This window comes from Neophocaena asiaeorientalis, unplaced genomic scaffold (genome assembly GCF_003031525.2).
Source record: "Neophocaena asiaeorientalis asiaeorientalis breed wild unplaced genomic scaffold, Neophocaena_asiaeorientalis_V1.1 scaffold606, whole genome shotgun sequence".
Classification (NCBI taxonomy): domain Eukaryota; kingdom Metazoa; phylum Chordata; class Mammalia; order Artiodactyla; family Phocoenidae; genus Neophocaena; species Neophocaena asiaeorientalis.
Window position 1 is genome coordinate 1,191,334 of NW_020173687.1, and position 21,085 is coordinate 1,212,418.

A 21,085-nucleotide genomic window follows, 5' to 3' on the forward strand; every position below is an offset into this window, starting at 1 on the left:
GTAAAGCCCATGGAAGCACAAAGGAGATGCAAGAGGCTGGCCTCTTCCTGTGCGGGGGTGGGGAGTCAGAACTAGAGAAGGAGGTGCTGGGGCTTATGGGAGAAGGTCCCGTTCACAGTTAATTGCGAAATGCTCTTCCTTCAGTGCTGGGCTTTTGCCCACTCACATCTGGTGCTGGGAGTCCCTAGTGATGTCTGCAGGGCTCCCGGCCGTCTCCATGCCTCCACTCCTGGAAGCTGGGGCGATGTCCAGTTACTCCTAGAAGACTGGTCTCCGCTCCTGGCACTGCCCTTTAAGAGTAAAAAACCAGCAACTGTTGTTCCTGGATGGAGAAGTTCCCTCCAAGAGGATGAGGGACTGCTGGGGAGTCGGCCGTTCTGCCTGGCAGAGGGTGCCCGCTCCATGAAGATTTCCCCATGAGGACGGGGAATTGAGCTGCCCTGCAGACCTGGGCTCAGTGTGGAAACTGCTGGGAGCAGCATTTCCCAGGAGAGCCGAATGGAGATGCTTTTTGTAGGTAGTGAGCTCCCCATCACGGGAGGTGTGTGAGCAGAACTAGCCCACCTTCTGACGGTGATGCCGTGAAAGCATTTCCAATGGCAGAAGCAGGATCAGACTTGGGGTTTCCAAACTTCATTTTGGATTTTATTCCTTGAAACCATTATTTACACTTTTTTTTCCTCTGAACAATTTATGTATTTTATTAAAAGAGTGAGTTGAGTTTTAAAAAGGTAAATCTGTGTCATTACCATAAAGAGGTTACCATAAAAAATGGGTACAAGAGAAAGTGGTATTTGACGTTAGCCAAGTACTGCTGCCTGAGAAGGGCCCCTGAGCCTTAGACCTGAGCATTCCTTGTTTGTAAAGGGACACTGGCGAGTGTCAGACAGGTGCTGGAGATGGACTGTCACTAACTAAGACGTTTTCTTCGATGTGACCGGCACAGAGGAACGAGAGGGTGGAAGGAGCCAGCTCCCTGGGGGCATTGCGTCCATTACCCACAGGCCACACAGGCCCTCACCCGCCCTGGGGGGAAACACTGGCCCCGAGGCCCCCGAGGAGCCCTGTCTTGTTGGACCGTGTCTGCACCAGGGATCCTCCTACAGGACTCGGCTACGGGCACAATTTGAAAGGTAAATCGGGAACACACATTTCAGGTGTATTAATGCAAAACGCAGATCTCTGGCGCCCAAGCCTAACCCTGAGCTCAGGCACCTTGAGGGGCCCCGGGAACACCTGTGCGCCCTGGGACCACGTGCTGTGCAGCCCCGGATGTCAAGGGGTCCAAGATCTAGCTCAGACCCCCCCAGCCACCAGCACCGTGGGGTCAGGAGACTCTATCCTCGCCTTGCAGGAGCTAGGAGGCGTGGGAGGAGGCCCTAGAGGTCACCCGCAGAGCACAGCAGCCTTTGAGAACAAGGGTAGCCTGATAAAGTGTCCTGGAACATTCTGAACTCGCTAAGTTCTATCCCGGTGGGGCTTTGTCTGCAGAGGAAGTCATTAAAAGGGAAAGAAAGCACGAACCCAGGTCCCTCTGGCTCCCCTCTGCTGCCTGTCCCGGCAGCTCTAGGGGCTCAGAACAGGGGCGCTTCACACTTTTATGGTCAATCATGGTCCTCTGACATAGTGTTTGGAGCCCCTCCGCCCAAGAACTGAAATGGAGGAGCTGGTGCGGACACAGCCCCTCTCTCCATGGACTTCAGCTGGCTCTGTGGACGTCTCACTTTGGGGAAAGTGTGTCTCCTCCTGAGATCAGAAGAGAAGTGAAGAGAGAGAGAGACAGAAACTTTCTCCACGTCGTTGGAGACAGGAAGCTCCCCCGCTGCCACACGAGACTTGACACCCCAGTCTGGTGGTCTGGCCCGGAAAAGGGACCATCAGACATGGTATCTGAAAACAACATAGCTTAGCTAGCGTGCTTTATTTGAAGAACACTTAAAATCCTATGTTCACTTCTATTTTGGTGAATTTTGCTTATGTATCCGTTGACTCATTTGAAACTGCCGATGTTCTTCCTTTTTTGACTACCCGAGATGTCCATTTCCACCTAATGACAACTGACACCACACCTCAGAAATGATGAAAACATGTTGCAACAAAGGAGGCTGATTTCACTGTTTCGCATGAGAAAGAGGATTTTGCTGAAGGTTAAGGAGGTCAGGCTTGGTTACAGACAGTGGCTTTGTGAGCTGTTGTGATCTGTCGGACGCTATGGCCAGGTGAGGAGGATTATTCAGTGCGGTCCAGCTGTGGGCTGACAGCTGGCTTACCGAAGAAGAGAATCACGAGGTCAGAGTGGTCCCAGGAAGAGACTCAGCCCAGAGACGCCCAAACTTCCTGGAAGGCAGAGCTTCATGGGGGATTAAGCTTGTCAGGTGAGAGGAGGGCATGGGCCACTGGGAGGGTCTTTGGTAGCAAGAGTCTATGTATGGTCAAACCGTTTTCTGTCCTCAAAGTTGTAATTCCACCCTAAGCGGGGAGAGCCCCTTTGGAGCAGAGCAGACGGCTCTGGACTCTGCGTGGCTGCCTGCTGACCTCTCCCTGGGTAAACGTTATCAGCTTCCCGCACCTCTCACAGCGCTCAGTGCTGTGTTGGGGGTACGCAGGCCCTCCACTCAAGCTGCCACCGTCGTGGCAGGATCTCTGTGCTCCAACAGCACTGCTTTGCTAACCTCTGATGTGAACTGAGATGTCGGCCTCGGGGGCCGGGACACCGTCCAGCTCGGTGCAAGCGCCTGCTGGCTGGTCCAGGCAAACTGTGAAGGGCCGACGGGGCCACAAACCTCCCCGCTGTTCCTCACTCTTTGTGTCTCCCCAGCAAGGTGACTCTCGGAGTTTCAATTCCATCTTTGTCTTTTTTAGAGTATCTGCGGCCTTTGAAGGCAGCTGCTGGGGAATCTAATTCCCCTGCACAGGTCCCGGGCATTCTCCCAAAACGCTGGTGGACGCGGGAGGTTCTCCCTGGGGTTACAGATTCACAGATAAACCACACGGAGTAACACGCGTTTACCGTCCCAAAGGCTGCCCTTCTGGCGGCGGTGATGGGAGCTTTGGGCCCAGGAGAACAGAGACCCTCATTCACAAGCACTTACTTGGATCGGCTTATTCCGCCGGTGATAACTCAGGCGTCTGGACAGGCAGATGCCGGCGGTGTCATGTTCTCTCTAGAAGCCACTGGAAATTGCTCAGAGAGCTTGGAGTTAGAGATTAGGTTTTGAGTAGAAAAAGATGGAGTCTGGACTTCCCCGCCCTCCCTTAGAGCCCTGAGCCCTAAGGACACCATCTGAGGACACCCTGGGGCACCCTAAGTTCCAGGAAAGGCAGACAGCAGAGTGAGGAGAAGCCCCCCTCCGTGCTGGGGGCTCCACGGCACAGGCGTTGCCGAAACTGCGGGAAGGGACGTGCCAGGCCCCCTGGCGCCCACAGAGCCCAACACTGTCCAGACCCAGGGCCTTGGCTGCCCAGCATTTCCCTATAAAAATCATTTGAATTTCATTGTGGACTCACTTGTGCGGTCCTTCTGCATCCGCTTCCATAAAGAGGCGAGTGTCTTTGCCAGGCGGAGGGCATGGGGACTGCCCAGGCCTGCCCAGTGCCTGCCCTGCCAGTATGAGGATGTCTTTCTGCATCCGCTTCCATAAAGAGGCGAGTGTCTTTGCCAGGCGGAGGGCATGGGAACTGCCCAGGCCTGCCCAGTGCCCGCCCTGCCAGTATGAGGGTGGAGGTGCGCTCAGAAGGTCCACCTGGTGGAGACTTCTTCACGTTCCGGAAGGACCCCGCTTCAGGTGAGTCGCTGCTTTAGCTTCAAACACAGCTATGTATGCATCGCGGGGTCCATCATGGCAGAGAGACGCCCGCCAGCCTCCCACCTGTAACGCACAGCGTTATTCATCGATCCTACAATTGCCTTGCGACTAGGAAGATTATATGGCATCGAGGGCGTTTTTGTGTTAAAGACAATAAACGCAGACCTTCAAATTATCAACAACCATTTGCCGTGCTGCTCCGGCCTTTCTTCGTGTTTTCTTTGGGCGGGAATCTCAGCAAACCGTGCTGCTGAGACCCTGCCCTTGGTCTCTTCACCCACAAGCTGCTACCTCCCCAGGAGCAAATGCCCTGCTACTCAAGACAACCAGCAGAAAAGCGCGGCAGACCGTGGAAGGGAGGGATAGACCCAGGCCGCCGAGAGGCAGGGGCCTCTGCTTCTTCAGTGGAGCCGGGGTGGACCGTCCTGCTCTCAGCCTCTGGATTCCCCTGTGCCCCTCCTGCCCCGTCCTTCCCTCGTTCAGTGGCCTTGTCCCGTGTCCCCCACTGGCCTGGTGCTGGAGCTCACAACCCCCTGCCTGGCTCCTGCCTGGCTCCTGGCTCCCTGCCCGGCCTGCCCCACCGTCCCACCTAACCGTCACCTTAACCCTCAGCCTCCCAGTGATCCGCCTTCCGTGTCCACTCCAGCCAGGACCTTCCTCTCGCAAAGGTACCCTGCAGGTCATCCACCACCCCCGTGCCTTGGCACTTACAGTGTTCTTGAAAGCTTCCTCCTTTGTTGACTATGCAAATCTCTACCCCGCCTCCTCCAGGAAGTCCTCCAGAACCACTTGTCCTCTCTTCCCTCTTCTTCACCCCTGGAAACCAATGTATTGCTGGGCTCTGTAGTTCTGTAAAGAGGGCCCCAGTGTCCCCTCTGCTCAGGAAGGCTTTATCAGAGTCCCAGAACTGTGACCTGGGCTGGCCCCTTCCTGCCGACCACACTCATTGAGTCACCAGGACTGGCCGAGCCAGGGCGGAGTGGCCTGAGCCCTTGACCCACCTTCCTCCCCAGCCCAGGACCTTTTTGACCTCCAGAGGGGCAGCCACGGCCAGATATCCTGGTCGGCCCTGCTCCAACCTGCTGACAGGTGCCCAGGCCTGAGAGCCCCTCCCCTGGAAAATAAGAGACAAATTCCCATCTGAGAAGCCGAGCTCCAGGGGCTGCAACGACAAGGCTGTAGCTGCTGCTGCCCTGGGGCAGTTGCCAGGGTGGGGTGGGGGTCTGGGAGTTTGCTGGGAGGGAGATGCCACCTCTGGGGGCACTGCCACCCAGGTCCTGACAAGAGCATGTGTTGTGGCCTTGATGCTGGTGTTGACATGGCTCTGGGGCAGCTGAAAAGGAGGGCCAAGTGTAGCTCCAGGCCGGCAGGGGTGGCAAGGCTGCAGGTGGGGCCGGGAGAGCCAGGCGGGTGCTGTGGCCGCAGGCAGGGGCGCTGCCAGCCCCGGTTGGGCGTGGTCTGACTCCTGGAGGGCCCGGGGTTTGCGAGGAGACAGAGCCGCTGCGTCTGGACGAGAGATGGGGCTGGTCAGGCCTGCGGCCGGGAGAAGCTCCTTGGGCCAGGCTGACCCTCCTGGGGACCAGCTGAGACTCTAGGGCTTTGCCTGAGGTGTGTGGGTCCCTGACTGGCCCTCTCCAAGTCCCCGGAGCCTGGCCAAGGCCACTGGAAGGGCTACAGGGGATGTCAGGAGAGAGCACCCAGGGGCATAAAAGAGGGGTGCCTCCTGGTCCCCGAGATTCCATCCGGGGAGGTGTCTGCTGTCTTTGGGGCCCGGGAAGCCTGGCGGCCACCGGGACCCCATCCAGCTTGTACCAGCTTGCTCTGACCTGAACAGGCCAGCCAGTGGGCGAGGCTGGTTCAAGTGAGTTCTCAGGGAGGGTGAACGACATCTAAACCCACTTAGTGGTGAGGAAATCTTTCCAAAACTCTCCATGATTGTGTGGCCCGTGGCCAGCGCCCTGCAGAGGAGCTGGGCCCTTTCCCACTTGGGAGAACTCTCACTTTCTCATTCCAGGGGAGAAACGCGATTTTCTGGCTCACTGAGAGGCCTGAATGTTCTATTAAACCCCAGGAACACACAGACCCAGAGGGGATTTGAAGAGCCGGCTCAATTTCCGGGTCCCAGATGACTTGATCACCACAGGAAGTGGGGTGGCTGGTGGCTCTGCAGGGCCCGAGGGTGCCCGTGTGTGCAGGCCCCGCGAGGCGCCTCTGGGACTCTGCGCAGCCTGCACAGGCACCCCCGCGACCCGCCCGTCTTCCCGCCCCGTGGCTCCTCCTTCCCCCGGGCTGGGGCCAGGCCTGTCGGATGCCCTCTGCAGCCACACCTCTCATTTCTGTGGGAAATGCTTCCCACAGACCTTTCCAGACGCCCCTGGCTGGGCCAGCAGCCCCCCTGAGGTCACCTCTGAACCTGGGCACCTTGGTGACCGTGGCCGGGTCCCCACGTCCTCCTCCTGTGCAGACCCCACCCCCATGCTGCGCCTGCTGCCCTGGGCTCCATCCAGCCCCGAAGCCCCCGACAGGCCCCGCCCATCATCTGCCATCCCCAAACCACTCCCGTGCTTTCCCCTGGAAGCCCCCCTCCAGCGGCACCTCCTGGGAACTCATCCCCCCGCCCTCCAAGGCCTCACCAGCCTGGTGTCCTTTGTCACTGCCTCTCTGTGCCCTTGGCCTCAGAGCGGGCACTGCTGTGGCTCAGGCCAGCTTCTTTCCTCTGTCCATGTGCCCCAAACCCATGTTCCCACCAGGCGTCCTCCCACTTCTCCTTGTGGAGGCCTGTGGTCCTGCGAGGTGTCCACATGGGTCTCTCCAGTGGTCCCCCAGATGCGGTCATGGCCCAGGACCCCCTCCTCGGACCCCAAATGGCTCAGTGAATCTGCTCAGGAGACAGCCCGAGTCCCCTCTGCCCACAGCCAGGCTTGATTCGCTCTTCCTGTTCCCCGTTCTGCACCTGGCCCATCACCTCTGCTTGCCGCTGTCCGCATGGGTCCCCTGGCCAGATCTGTGTGCCTTTGTGCAGCGCTTGCATGCGGGATTCCAGCTCAGGGGCTGTGCTGGCCACCAGTGCAGACAGGCCCCTGCATTTCACCAAGAATATCGACCAGCCTCTCTTCTGTCCGCTGTCTGCACCCCACGCATTGCCCCAGCCCTGCCCTCCCCAGTGTCCAACTGCCAGGGCTCCCCAGAGACCCCAGAGCCCTGGGCCAGGACGTCCCACAGCCCTCATCAGGCCACTTCCATTTGCTCCCTCCCCGGCCCTGCTGATCTGCCCCTGCCAGGCTTTATTCTCCCCTTGGCTCTCTGTGTGTCTCTCTGTCTCTATCCCTCTGTTTGTCTCGTTCTCTGCCTCCTGTTTGTCCCAGCATCTTATTTATTGCAAGATCGACATTATAACAATGTTAAAGGATATTTTTAAAGGAGAACCGTTCGCTCGTGGTTCCACACGTGCACAGCGGCTGCGTTCCTGTGTCCACGTTCTCTCCAGTCCTGGCTGGTGACGGACTCTTTTGCATCACACAGCTTGAGAGACACCCTCTCCTGCCACTGCATCCACATTTACCCACTGCCCCATCCCTGTCACCAGTGTGGTCCCGTCCTCGTGCTGATGGCCATGCCCTGGCATGGACACGGGGCTGGGGCCCTTTTCCCTGCTTGGCCGCCATGGGGGCCACTTGTGCTCTGTGTTTTTCTTTGTTCCTCGTCTCGGGAACGTCTCTGAGGTCCCTGAGGAGCTGGCACAGGTGACTCCAGAGAGGACTGGTGGCTGTGGTTACCTGCCTCCACTTTGGGGGCAATGACCTGGCAGAGCTGCTAAAACACAGACTGCACGTAACCCCACCAAGCTCGTGCAGACAGCCCAGTGCCCGTTGGCAGGGGAGCAGAGGGTGCGTGATGGGAGGGCAAGGTCCTTGCTACTGGAGGACATCCGTGCTGCGCTGATGCCTCAGAGAGAGGTACCCGGGAGCTGCACCCCTGCGGCCTGGCACCTGTCTTAGCAAAAGGTGGGGAGGGCACCCACTGTCCACCCTGGGGGGTGTGGGCGGGGGTGCTGACTTCCTAGACACCCCTAACCTGGTCCACTGGGGGTGCAGGGCTGGTTCCTCAGTGGGCTCCAGGCACCCCCAGCCCAGCGCATGGGAAGCAGCGAGAGAAGGGACCTTGGTGGAGAGCCGGGCCCAGGACAGCACATTCTCGAGGCCAGAGCTATTTCCCCACTGCAGCACCGGCTTCCTGGGTGGCCTCCTCACCCAGCAGTTATCACCCAGCACCTCCCACTCACGCCTGTCCCGAGCCGGTCCAGCGGTGGGCAGCTGGGCATCTCCCAGCATGGTCCCCAGTCCACACACCACCCACCGAGGGAGGGGGCTGGGCTCCCACCTTCGAGCCCTTGGTCCTCAAACCTGCAGCTCCTCTCCCCCTCCTCCCTCCTCCCTCCTCCCTCCCTTGCCCAGCGGTGTCACCGTCCAACACATCACTAGGCTCTGCCCCAGGTGTGACCTTGCCCCTTTGCTTCCCCCTTTCCCACCCCTACCTTGTTCCTGTTCCGGCCTCTGCATCTCCTACAGCCAGTACGCATTCTGCCGTCTCTCCGGCTGCGATCCAGGCTCCACTTGTGCCCCTTTAAATCCCCTTCCAGAATCCCAGGACTGGAACCTGCAGAGAAGGTGCCCCCAGCCCACTCTACCCCCGGTGGGGGACCCTTACTGCTTTTGGGTGGGTGGCGGTGCAACTCCCAGGAGAGGGGGCTGCCCTGGCAGCCTGGCAGCCCAGACCAAGTAACCCAGAGAATGGTTTTGGGGAGGAGATCAAGCTGATGGGCTGGGAGCTGCAGCTTTCAGGGTCAGAGACCAGAAAGGCTGGCTGCCTGCCCCCAGGTGTGCTGGGCCCGGGCTGGACACCCTCCTGGGCTCAGCCATTCCTGGGGAAGGTCCCTTCTCCAGGCTGCTCCCCATGCACTGGGCTGGGGGTGCCTGGCTCCACTGAGGACCCAGCCCTGAGGAGGACCCACCCCTCCCCGGCCAAGCCATTCTCTTTCCCTGGAAGCCTCCTCTGCCGCCCGCACCAGGCTTGCACCTCCTCAGAGTTGTAGCTGCTCTGATTCAGCCTTTGTTTCCTGTCCTCATCCTTTCCGTGTTTGCAAGTGACACGGGAGCCCGGCTCCTCCGTGGGCTGGGGCCACTGGGGGAGGCCAGGGGTAGCTAGGACCTCAGTTTCCAGAGAATTTATGTCAGCATTTCTCAAGAGCACACCCACCCCATCCTCTACCTGCTGGGGGCTTTTCAAAAAGTCTGCCTGCATGTATTGCCGATGGGAATGTAAAATGCCGCAGCCACTGTGGAAAACAGTCTGGCAATTCCGAAAAAAAAAACACCCTAAAAACAGAATTACGGTCTGATCCTGCAATTCTACCTCTGGGTATATTATCCCCAAGAGAACTGAAAGCAGGGACTTGAAAAGATGTTTGCACGCCCATGTTCAAAGCAGCATTATTAACAACTGGCAAGAGATGGAAGCGGACTAAGTGCCCGTCGATGGGTGAAGGATAAACAAAAGGTGCCTATCCGCACAATGGAATAGAATTCAGGCCTCAGGAGCCCGTGTGGGGCAGCTGTGCTGGGCGGGGCTCCAGATGGCAGGCTCCACACTTGGCTGAGTGAGGTGGGGGCTGCCCAGCCTGCTTAACTCAACCGCGAGTGACAAGTGACTCATAGCCGGTTGGCTCAGGTCAGGGAAGTGGAAAAACCCTGAGTGTTTAATAAATATTTTCCTCATCACCTTCATTAATTATGTCTCTACATGGCCTGGGAGGTGTTAATTTCCTTCTTTCCGGGCCTCGCTCACAGTGACAGAAGCACTGTCTGGGGGTGTCCTTGCCTCCTGGGTTCCACTTGTAGGGAGATTCTCCCTTGCTTTGTAGGCAAACTATGGTGATGACAATGGTGATGACGGTGATGGTGGTGATGGTGGTGATGGTGATGGTGGTGATGATGGTGATGATGGTGATAATGGTGATGGTGGGGGTGATGGTGATGGTGGAGATAATGGTGGTGATGGTGGTGGTGATGAGGGTGATGATGGTGATGGTGATGATGGTGATAATGGTGATGGTGGGGGTGATGGTGATGGTGGAGATAATGGTGGTGATGGTGGTGGTGATGAGGGTGATGATGGTGATGGTGATGATGGTGATAATGGTGATGGTGGGGGTGATGGTGATGGTGGAGATAATGGTGGTGATGGTGGTGGTGATGAGGGTGATGATGGTGATGGTGATGATGGTGATAATGGTGATGGTGGGGGTGATGGTGATGGTGGAGATAATGGTGGTGATGGTGGTGGTGATGAGGGTGATGATGGTGATGGTGATGATGGTGATAATGGTGATGGTGGGGGTGATGGTGATGGTGGAGATAATGGTGGTGATGGTGGTGGTGATGAGGGTGATGATGGTGATGGTGATGATGGTGATAATGGTGATGGTGGGGGTGATGGTGATGGTGGAGATAATGGTGGTGATGGTGGTGGTGATGAGGGTGATGATGGTGATGGTGATGATGGTGATAATGGTGATGGTGGGGGTGATGGTGATGGTGGAGATAATGGTGGTGATGGTGGTGGTGATGAGGGTGATGATGGTGATGGTGATGATGGTGATAATGGTGATGGTGGGGGTGATGGTGATGGTGGAGATAATGGTGGTGATGGTGGTGGTGATGAGGGTGATGATGGTGATGGTGATGATGGTGATAATGGTGATGGTGGGGGTGATGGTGATGGTGGAGATAATGGTGGTGATGGTGGTGGTGATGAGGGTGATGATGGTGATGGTGATGATGGTGATAATGGTGATGGTGGGGGTGATGGTGATGGTGGAGATAATGGTGGTGATGGTGGTGGTGATGAGGGTGATGATGGTGATGGTGATGATGGTGATAATGGTGATGGTGGGGGTGATGGTGATGGTGGAGATAATGGTGGTGATGGTGGTGGTGATGAGGGTGATGATGGTGATGGTGATGATGGTGATAATGGTGATGGTGGGGGTGATGGTGATGGTGGAGATAATGGTGGTGATGGTGGTGGTGATGAGGGTGATGATGGTGATGGTGATGATGGTGATAATGGTGATGGTGGGGGTGATGGTGATGGTGGAGATAATGGTGGTGATGGTGGTGGTGATGAGGGTGATGATGGTGATGGTGATGATGGTGATAATGGTGATGGTGGGGGTGATGGTGATGGTGGAGATAATGGTGGTGATGGTGGTGGTGATGAGGGTGATGATGGTGATGGTGATGATGGTGATAATGGTGATGGTGGGGGTGATGGTGATGGTGGAGATAATGGTGGTGATGGTGGTGGTGATGAGGGTGATGATGGTGATGGTGATGATGGTGATAATGGTGATGGTGGGGGTGATGGTGATGGTGGAGATAATGGTGGTGATGGTGGTGGTGATGAGGGTGATGATGGTGATGGTGATGATGGTGATAATGGTGATGGTGGGGGTGATGGTGATGGTGGAGATAATGGTGGTGATGGTGGTGGTGATGAGGGTGATGATGGTGATGGTGATGATGGTGATAATGGTGATGGTGGGGGTGATGGTGATGGTGGAGATAATGGTGGTGATGGTGGTGGTGATGAGGGTGATGATGGTGATGGTGATGATGGTGATAATGGTGATGGTGGGGGTGATGGTGATGGTGGAGATAATGGTGGTGATGGTGGTGGTGATGAGGGTGATGATGGTGATGGTGATGATGGTGATAATGGTGATGGTGGGGGTGATGGTGATGGTGGAGATAATGGTGGTGATGGTGGTGGTGATGAGGGTGATGATGGTGATGGTGATGATGGTGATAATGGTGATGGTGGGGGTGATGGTGATGGTGGAGATAATGGTGGTGATGGTGGTGGTGATGAGGGTGATGATGGTGATGGTGATGATGGTGATAATGGTGATGGTGGGGGTGATGGTGATGGTGGAGATAATGGTGGTGATGGTGGTGGTGATGAGGGTGATGATGGTGATGGTGATGATGGTGATAATGGTGATGGTGGGGGTGATGGTGATGGTGGAGATAATGGTGGTGATGGTGGTGGTGATGAGGGTGATGATGGTGATGGTGATGATGGTGATAATGGTGATGGTGGGGGTGATGGTGATGGTGGTGGTGATGGTGGTGACAGTGATGTATGGAGGTCCTCCTACGTCAGCGCTCCTCCTAGCACATGATAAAGAGCTTGGACTTTATCTGGAGAATGATGGTGAGCCATGGAGATGTTTTCACTGCTTTGGGACATGATTCTAAGTGTGTTCTTGGGGGATGTCACAGTATGGAGTCAGACTCCATAGTGGGTGCAGGGGACCAGAAGGAGCACAAGGAGTCATGCAGGAGGTGAGGGGGGCAGGAGGGGTGATGAGAAGGCAGCAGATTCAAGAGATGTATTGGAGGTAGAGCCCAGGACTAGCTCTTAGAGCAGATGTGACAGTTAAGGGAGAGAATCAACCATGAGATGTGGAGGTGGGGAGAGCAGACCTGGACCAAAGTTTCTGAATTCAGCTGCTCAGAGATGCCTGTTGGACACCCAGGGTCAGCAGCTGGACACACTGCTCTGGGTTTCAGGGACAGTCAGGCCTGGATGCAAGAAATGGGACTTCATCTGCAGAAATTAGGCGGTACTTATGTGGGGCTTGGGGCCCCCGGGGTGGAGGTTGGCAGGGAGGAGCCTGGGAAGGAGGCGCCAACAGAGAAGAGGGGCGTGGAGAGGAGGAGGGGGCATCAGCTCCTCCCCCATGACCCTGACAGCTGACAGCAGCACCCAAGAAGCCCATGTGAAGGCTGCTGACCTCTCCCCAGGTGTCCTTCTACCCGGAGATCCCTGCTCCCTGGTCTGAGGTCTCAGTGGGCCCCGAGTTATCTGGAGCAAGGAGGGGAGAGCACACAGCAAAGGCCAGGCTGCAGGGAGGAGGGCGGTCTGTTGCTCACTGAGTCACCTGTCACCCCATCCTCCCCTGGGCTCCTCGCCCTGGGCCCCTTGCCCTGGACTCAGGTCTGAGCAGCCCCCCAACCCCGGCACATCCCAGATTGAGCTCAGCTGCTTCACTGTGCAAAGGCCTGGGGGCACGGGGCATGGGGACCAGGCCTGGGGGCAGCAAGGGTCCTGCCCGCAAAGCTCCGCCCACCTCCTGCAGGTGAGGTCGCGCTGGGGTCTGTGGTCGCTCCCATTTCACGGAGACCCACCTGTCTGATTTCTGCAGTCTCCTTCCTGGATCACCCACGGCTGCGCCCTTCCTGTCCTTGGCACTGCTTTCCCGGGCCGACCACACCCTTGGCAGGATGGGCCCAACAAGGAAATCGATCCTGGCAGCTGTCGTCCTGGCGCCGCGGGGGCAGGAAGGCGGCCACAGGGAGGGCTTTTCCGTGCGCTGCTTTGTTCTCTCTTAGTCGGAGCAGCATTAAGTCACAAACCGAAGGGTGGAAAATGGTGGGAATTTCACTGATCTTGGCAGCGGAGCGGACTTCTCATGAGGGTGGCGGTCAAGGAAAGTGCTCTCGGGGCCCAGGTGCTGCCACAGACGAGGCTCTCAGTTGCCACCCTGGTGATGCCCTGCTCTGCCTGCTGCGTGGGGCTGCGGGTTCCAGCCCTTACAGAGCTTTCTCGGCTTCTGTTCTACTTCACAGGCAGTTGCCTGGAAATGGGGAGACGTTTTATAATGAAAACCAAACTCATAAAATGGGGATTTGCATTTAAGTTTTCTTTGCCCTCATTTCTGGGGAGGAAAGCAAAGGTGGGGTGTCTCCACACAGGTGATTCTGGAAGCACATGCCAGGGCTCCAGTGACCTGCGTGGACTCCAAGGGATTCTATTCAGACCAATCTGTAACTGTCAGTGGCCAACAGGGACTCGGGGACATGGGGACGTGGGGACACAGTCTGTGTCATCCACACTTGTCCCTGGCAGACACTCGAGGGTGGAGACAGTGTGGCCCCTCTGGAAGCAAGAGGATGTGATGCCCGCTTCCTCTATCTGGATGAAGGCCTCACTCTGTCCCTTCATGCAAGTTCCGGTTTTATCTGGTCTTTCTGGTGAAACTGGCAGAAGTGTGGTTTGGATGGGCATTTCCCTTTTTTCTTTTCCCCCCCTTTTTTTTGACAGTGACATATTTAGATAATAATAAAGCACTCCCCTTAAAGATATCCAAATAGAGAATTGCAGAAGCTGCTTAGTAGAGGGGGCTCTGTTAGCAGCACTTCTGGGGCTGAGCCCGGTTCAGAGGGGCATGAGTCGACAGACCCTGTTCTGCCGCCGTAACGAGCAGGCCCAAGGTCCAGGGGCTCCGTCCCAGGTGGCCCCAGAGGGGCCAGTGCAGGGGCCCAGGTTGTCAGGGGAGGAGGGGCAGGTGAGCCTCACACCTGCTGAGCCCTGAGGGCTCCCACCTGAACCTCAATTTCCACGGGGGCCTCCACCCCCGGTGCGGGGAGGTGACCTCCTGTCATGTGCCCTGAGGCCAGAGAAGGACTTCCGGACAGAGTCGCGGCCTGACACTTCTTTTCGTTTGGGTCTGATCCAGGGGACATCTCGGGGGAGCTGGCAGAGCTCAGGCACCCGGCCCCACCATCTGCACTGTGACGGGGAGGAACCTGAGTCTGCGGACCCTCCCTTCTCCCCATGCTCCCACCAAATGGGAACAGGGGCCAGGTACTTCCGTGGCCTCTCTCCCACCTTCGGCCCAGTCCTGAGCCTCCGCCCCCGGACCGATCTATACCCGTCAAGGCTGCTCACGTGAGGCCAGAGACGCACGTGATTTGAAAAGTTGGGGGGCGGCCAGGCCATCCCACCCCGGCCCGACACGGCGGTCCCCGGGCTGCCCCGCCCCCCACCCTGCTGAGTCACGTTCCGTTCCCGCTCAGGGCGGCTGTGGCTTCTGGTGGGTCAGAAATGTTTCTGGTTGAGCTGTCAGTGGCTGAACGTCCTTCCTGCCCCTTGAGAGGAAAGTTTCTGCTCTGGAAAATTACCAGGCCAGGAAGCTAGGGAGGTTTCTGCCCTGGGGCAGTTTGAGAGAGAATTTCCCGACTGGTCTCAGACTGCGAGGACAGACACGGGCTCCTGGCAACCTTTATTAGAACCGCTTTCCTGATCCTCTGGCAGCAGGAAAGCCGTGTCCCAGACTGTCCTCATGGACACAAGCTAGTTTGTCAGAGAAGCGGCTCTGCCCTTTGGAACAGGTGCAAACCCTAAGTTGTGAGTTCAGACACATGGACTCCTTCTGGAAAGCATGGCAAACCCCAGAGACTGCCTGAAATGCTTCCTATGTGCGCAGGAGTCCGGGCCCTCCCCCACCCTCCCTGGGCAAACTCCCTTTCAAAGCACCTAGAAGTCAGGTAAATATGGAAAGTGGGTTGAGTACCAGCTAAATCATTACAGCAGAAAACATAATTGCCAAGCAGCCTACTTAAGGCTGGAAGTCCTGGGGTGGGGGGCAGGTCTAGAGCCCACTGGGCTCCCCAACCTGCACTGGTGATGCCGTTCAGGTCTGTAGATGCCACTGATCTGAATATTTGTGTCACCCCTCTCCCTCCTCTCTGATCGAGGAGGGAGCGTGACCCCCTCTGATCTCCCTCTGTCCCTGGTTGGGGCACCTGTCCCCCCTGTGTGGGTGTCACACCAGCACACACAGGTAAACCCCGTCAGTCACAGGGAAGGTTCCTAAACGCTCCAGGGAAGAAGCCACTGGGAAGTTACACACAGCTCCGCTCGGGTCCGTCCGGGGCCACATAAAACTTGACGGATGGAAACAAGGGCAAACCGGAGCAGCCGACCCTAACCCTAGACACATGATATGTCCGCATGACGACGTCAACCCTTCCGGGTTCCTCCACGATCCTGTGCCCAAGAGGCCAGCACACAGGCTGCATCGTGGGCCTCAGTCTGTCCGTCTGTGCAGTGGGGGAGCCAGCAGGGCTGTAGGAGCTCCGGAGACAAGGCCACAAGCTGCCCAGAACGGTGTGAGCATCGATCGGGCTGGCCCTGGGGTGGCCATCCCATCACGAGCCCGTATTTCAGAAGCACGGATTAGACTGTCCCTTTCCTGCCTAAAGCATCCATGGCTTCCGGCACCCAGCTCCTCCCCAGGAGGTGGTGAGTCTCGGCTGCTGTGATAGATCACCGAGCCAGACTGGGAGCAGCACGCAGACAGCACCCTGCAGTCTGGGGCCAGAGTCTTGGGTCCCCCGGGTGCGGTGTCTGTGGGATGGAGCTCCTGGAGGCTTTCTCTTCCGTTCCAGCCCTCAGAGGCTCCACGCCCCGTGGCTCATGGCCCTTTCCTCGCATCACCCCAACCTCTGCTTCTATCGCTGCGTCTCCTCTGGCTCTGACCCTCCGGCCTCCCTCCTCTTGGAACGCTGGAGACCAGTGGGCCACCCAGACCACCAGGCTCATCTTCCATCTCACAGTTCATACTCCTTTGCCAGGTAAGGTAACATATTCGCAGATTCGGGGGTTAGGACGCGGTGCTGTTGGGGCCAAGAGGCACCCTCCCTCCACTGGTCACCTTGCTGTCCTTCCTCCCTCTTTGTGCCTGCTCCCAGGGGCTTTCAATCCCTCAGCCTGGCCATCCTTCTCACTCTGGGGTCTCGGCTGGTGTCCCTTCTTTCTGTCAGGGTGGAGCTGGCCCCCCAGGGTCACCCTGCTAGTGCCTGGCCCCTGTGGTTTTTCTGCTGTCGGTGCTGTGCTGGCAGGGGACACGTCTGCTACCGTCCCACCTTGTTCGTCCCTCAGAACACCGATAATGTCATCTCACAGCTGCTCAGCCAGGTGGGCTGCCTGAAGGTGGGGGCTGGAGACACCGTCTCTGAAACTCAGTCCCACACAGCAGCCATGGAGCATTTTATTCTGATTTTAAGTTAAATTTAAAAACTTAAACCGATACCCATGCAGTTTCTGAAAACTTTTATGTTTGAAACAACTTAAGTAAATGAGTGTCCTTTTCTGACCATAAATTTTATGAAATTTAAGTATAAGCAATGATTTCTGATAAAGATTTAGGTTCTGAATTTAGATGTGCTGTAAACATAAAACATACGTGGGATTTTGAAGACTCACCAGAAAAAAGGGAAAGTAAGATATCTCATTAATAATTCCTTATGTTGATTATATGTTGAAATGATAATGTGGGGGCTATTTAGGGTTAAATTAAAAGATATTAAAATTACTTTGACCTGTTTCATGGAAAATTACATATATGGCTCTATTATATTTTTATTGAACTGTGGTGGTCTAGATGCACAAAAGTTTAAAAAACAAAACCTGAAAGTTTAATGCACCACCTAGTGGCAACTTCGAAAGGGCAGCTGGGGGCTGTGAGCGTCTCTGCAGGGTGGTGGGAATGTGTGTGTGTACGTGTGTGTGTGTGTATGTGTGTCTGTGTCTCCGTGTGTGTGTCTGTATGTGTCAGCGTTTCTATATGTCTGTGTCTCTGTGTGTCTGTGTCTGTGTCTATGTGTGTCTGTGTGTGTATGCGTGTGTGTCTGTGTTTCTGTGTCTGTGTCTATGTGTGTCTCTGTGTCTGTGTGTGTGTGTGCGCGTGCGTGTCTGTGTCTCTGTGCTTCTGTGTCTGTGTGTCTGTGTCTCTGTGTGTCTGTGTGGCGCAGGGCACAGTGCTGGCCACACAAGGATGTGAAGCCCGTGGTCTCTGCCTCCAGAGGGCCAGTCTGGGCCACAGTCCCCAGCACAGTGGGCAGAGTGGATGCCCCACTGACCCCTCCTTTGTGGGGGGTAGCCCAGCTCACTGGCTGGAGCCCAGGGGAGAGGTTGCTCTCCATCCAGAAACAGGACTCCCGGGAGGGTGGTCCAGGCTGGAAGCTTCCTCTTCTGAGAGCCACACAGCTGGATCACATAGAGGTTCTTGGGGCCTGAGGGGCGTCCCAGCCCCCAGCCCCTGCGTGCAGCTGGATCACATAGAGGTTCTTGGGGCCTGAGGGGCGTCCCAGCCCCCAGCCCCTGCGTGTCAGGGGAGGCAGGTCCCTGGGCAGAGGGTGGTTGTCAGGAAGGCAAATCTGGGTGACAGGTGGTTCCCCTGCAAGGTGGCAGGCCTCGCATGGGGTGTTTCCAGGGAGGGGCTGGGCTTCGCTGGTTGCTAGCTGCTCTTGAGCTGCGGTCTCGTCACCCTCCCATCAAGGCCACTTCCTGGGGCTCTGCGGTCCCAGAATTGCTCAGCTCCTTCTTCCCCGCCCCCCCACCCCCGTGCTCAGGAAGCGGAGGTCACATGGGGGGCACTTGCCATCCGCAGCCACAGTGGAGACGTTGACAAGTCGGAACTCTTTCTTTGGGAAACTCTCCAGTCTCCCGCAGGACCACGAGTTCCCCGGGCGGGCCTGGGGGAGGTGTTGGTGGGGAGCTGACCTGAGCCCGGACTGGGAAGGGGGCCACCAACCCCTCGGGCTCCCGGGTGGCTCCGGGCTGGACACCAGGCCGGGGGAGGGGTCTGGCAGCCCTGGCCGTGAGGGGGGTGAGGGTGGGATGGGGAGGGGAGCACGGTGGCCTGACCTGCTGGGCTCCAGCAGGGAGTCTGTGTGGCCCAGGCCCTGTTTCCTCAGTGTCCCCGCCAGGGCTGCTGGCAAAGCCAGGCTGAGGCAAGAAGCGGGGGAGCTTGGTGGCGAGCGGGCTGGGGCCGCGGACCCCCCCCTAGAGCCGGGCCACGGTGAGGGCTGGCCCACACCCACTGCGGGACGTCCATCCTCCTGGCCTGGGTCTGCCGGGGTGGCCGTGGCTCTTTCCCCGGGATGCTCAGCCCGCTGTCCTGTGTCCCCCTCGAGGTCACCTGCCTCGCAAAAGCCGGGAGGTGCCCGTCGGCCTTTCCCACGGCCACTGAGGGTGGATAAGAAGGAAGGCGGTCTGACACCCGCTTCTCCTGGTGCCTCCCTGGGGTAGCAGGTGCGATGAAAGCCCAGTGGGCCTGGACGGTAGCTGCTTACAAGGCCACAGAGAGCTGGACGCCGCCCAGCTGGCCCCCAGCACCTGTGTTTCCTACCTGTGTCCTTCCTTTGTGTTTCCATCTTGCCCCTCAGGCAGCTCCTCCCTGGGACTCGGGTCTGAGAAGGTCGATGATGCAGGAAGGTGATAAGTCAGCTGGCTGCCATCGGAGGACCCTGGAGCCACCGAGAACACAGGCAGGCCAGCCGGGCATGTCTTGTCACCACCCCCTCCTGCCCTCCTTCCTGGCCCTGAGAGGGGTACAGCCACGCAGGAAGCCTGCCCTTGGAGGAAGGGGCTCTGTGAGCAAGGATCAGGTATACGTGAGGGATGGTAGCCGGCTTCTCCGCACTCACGGCTCAGAACACACCGGCCGCCCCGGGCCCCGGAGCCAGGTGAGAAAGCCCGCCCAGGCCCCGGTCCCGCCCTGGCCGCCCTGGCTGCGGCAGCCACAGGACAGGCGGTGTCTTTGCTGGTGTCTGTGGGCTGGAGGGGAGGGGCGGCTGCTGGTCCTGCTGAGGGAGAACCTGGGACTGCCTTCCCAGGGGGGGAGTGAAGCGGCATCGCCTAGGAAGGTGACCTTGCTTGGTGACCTTGTGAGCACTGGCTTCTGAGCCGGATTCCCGCCCGTGGCTCTGTGTCCAGACAGGCATGGCTCTTCCATGCCCAACAGTCCCTGTCTCTGCTGCAGCAGGAAAGGAAGCTACAAAATCCCCCAGGAGGCTCCGTTCTCCGGTTCCCATGTCTGCCCTGCACCCGCCGGGCCTCCGGTGTCCACTCGGATCCTCTCAGGAGGGGGCATCCTCGACCGAGTCCTCTGGACTCAGATACTGAATGAACTGATCTGAGCCCTGTCTTGAATCATCAAGGCCACGGCTCCTCCAGGGCAGGCCTGGGCTCCACATTCCCCCAAACAGGAGAAAGAGGGTGACAGGAAGGTGGGTGTGGGAGACCTAGGGGACACCACCTCTTCCAGAGCCATCACCTCGTGCTTACAGCTGGCTGCCATGGGACGCCACGGGCAGGGGGCTGTCTGGAGGCGGGACCTGTGGAGGAAGCCCCTGTGCGTGGGTGAGGGGAGGGCGCACCATGCACAAGTGCGGATCCACCTGCAGGAAGTGCTGTGTCAGGTCCTCGGCTGGGCAACGGGCGGGGGAGGGTATCTGCCGGTCTTCTGGCCTCTGCCTCTTTGCTCTGTCTGCCCAGGTGATGAGAACCCAGTGGGCTCTGCTTGAATGGAGTCCACTTTCAACTGTTCTTCTGCGAGCAGCTTCTCCTCGGCATCTGCCCTGAGATTTGAATCCACAGAGAGTAGATTCAGGAAAACAAACCTCCACGCTTTTACCAGCTGGCCAGGAGGGAGGCCACCCCACTCAGAGTCCTGCCTGTCTAGGGGTTGGGCGGGACCATGGAAAATAACAGTAACAGCCATACGTGGGAGCCACGGGCCAGGCACCGAGCATGGCCTTTCACAACAAGCCTATGGAACACAGACTGTCTTATCCCCACTTTATAGATGGGATAACTGAGTCTCCCAGGTAAGAGATTTGGTCCAGAGCCCACCACCAGCTAGTGGCAGAGAGAGCTGGCTTTGAACCAGGTCCTGAGCCCCTTCCAGCCTGGGGGAAGGCATCCGCAGGATGCGCTCTGCCCTTGGGTCCACGACAAGAGGCTGGACCATCCTCCCCTCCAACTCCGTCTGTCCTACAGGTCCCTCTAACTCTTGGGCCCAGCTCTGGGGTTCTGCTTCTCGTCCTTGACCTGCAGCTGTGGTGTCCTTCACATCCCCAGATCGGTCTCCCCTTTGTCTGTAACCCGTAAAATCCCATTTTCTGATTCTTCCAGGTGAGACAGCCCAGAAGGGGCAGCCCTGGTAGGAGCCTCCCTTTTCCCTCTAGCGGGCTTCCCTGCTGTCTGGGTCTGCATCGCAAAGCATCCCACTGAGGGAACAGCCCAGCCGGCACTGGAGCTGCATGCCTTGGTGTCAGCCCCGGGCCTGGCATCCCTGGGGGCTCTGCCGTCCCTCCTTCAGCTCCGCCCTCCCTCCCTCAGCTCCGCCCCCCTCCCTCAGCTCCGCCCTCCCTCCCTCCTCTCTGCCTCCTCTCCGCCTCCTCTCCACCTCTCCATGGCTGCTTCCCAGAGTTTTCTTCACCTTTGGTTTTTGGCAGTTTGATGATGATGTGTCTGGGCGTGGTGTTGTTTGAACTGATTCTGGTCGGGGTCCACTGAACTTCTTGAATCTGCGAAGTTATGTCTTTCACCAAATTGGGGGAGTTTTCAGCCACTATTTCTTTAAA

The 21,085-nt window shown here is 57.7% G+C and overlaps 2 protein-coding genes across 6 annotated transcripts; both read right to left on the minus strand.

Moving 5' to 3' along the window:
- Positions 1-1,902: 1,902 nt before the first annotated feature.
- On the minus strand, positions 1,903-5,722 carry LOC112403023 (translation initiation factor IF-2). 5 transcript variants are annotated; one of them, XM_024750314.1, is made up of 3 exons: positions 3,508-5,722; positions 3,093-3,193; positions 1,903-2,961 (listed from the first exon to the last, which is right to left on the minus strand). In XM_024750314.1, the coding sequence occupies exon 1, from the start codon at positions 5,693-5,695 to the stop codon at positions 4,700-4,702; it is 996 nt and encodes a 331-aa protein (XP_024606082.1). In that variant the 5' UTR covers positions 5,696-5,722; the 3' UTR covers positions 1,903-2,961; positions 3,093-3,193; positions 3,508-4,699. The 5 variants fall into 5 exon arrangements, with proteins under 5 accessions (XP_024606082.1, XP_024606081.1, XP_024606078.1 ...); XM_024750313.1 differs by having other exon boundaries at positions 1,903-3,869; positions 4,518-5,722; XM_024750310.1 differs by having other exon boundaries at positions 1,903-3,869; positions 4,407-5,722.
- An 11,985-nt stretch (positions 5,723-17,707) lies between these two features.
- LOC112402949 (translation initiation factor IF-2-like) lies at positions 17,708-20,805 on the minus strand. Its single transcript, XM_024750176.1, has 3 exons — positions 18,847-20,805; positions 18,363-18,683; positions 17,708-17,840 (listed from the first exon to the last, which is right to left on the minus strand). The coding sequence occupies exons 1-3, from the start codon at positions 19,350-19,352 to the stop codon at positions 17,708-17,710; spliced, it is 960 nt and encodes a 319-aa protein (XP_024605944.1). The 5' UTR covers positions 19,353-20,805.
- Between the last annotated feature and the right edge of the window lie 280 nt (positions 20,806-21,085).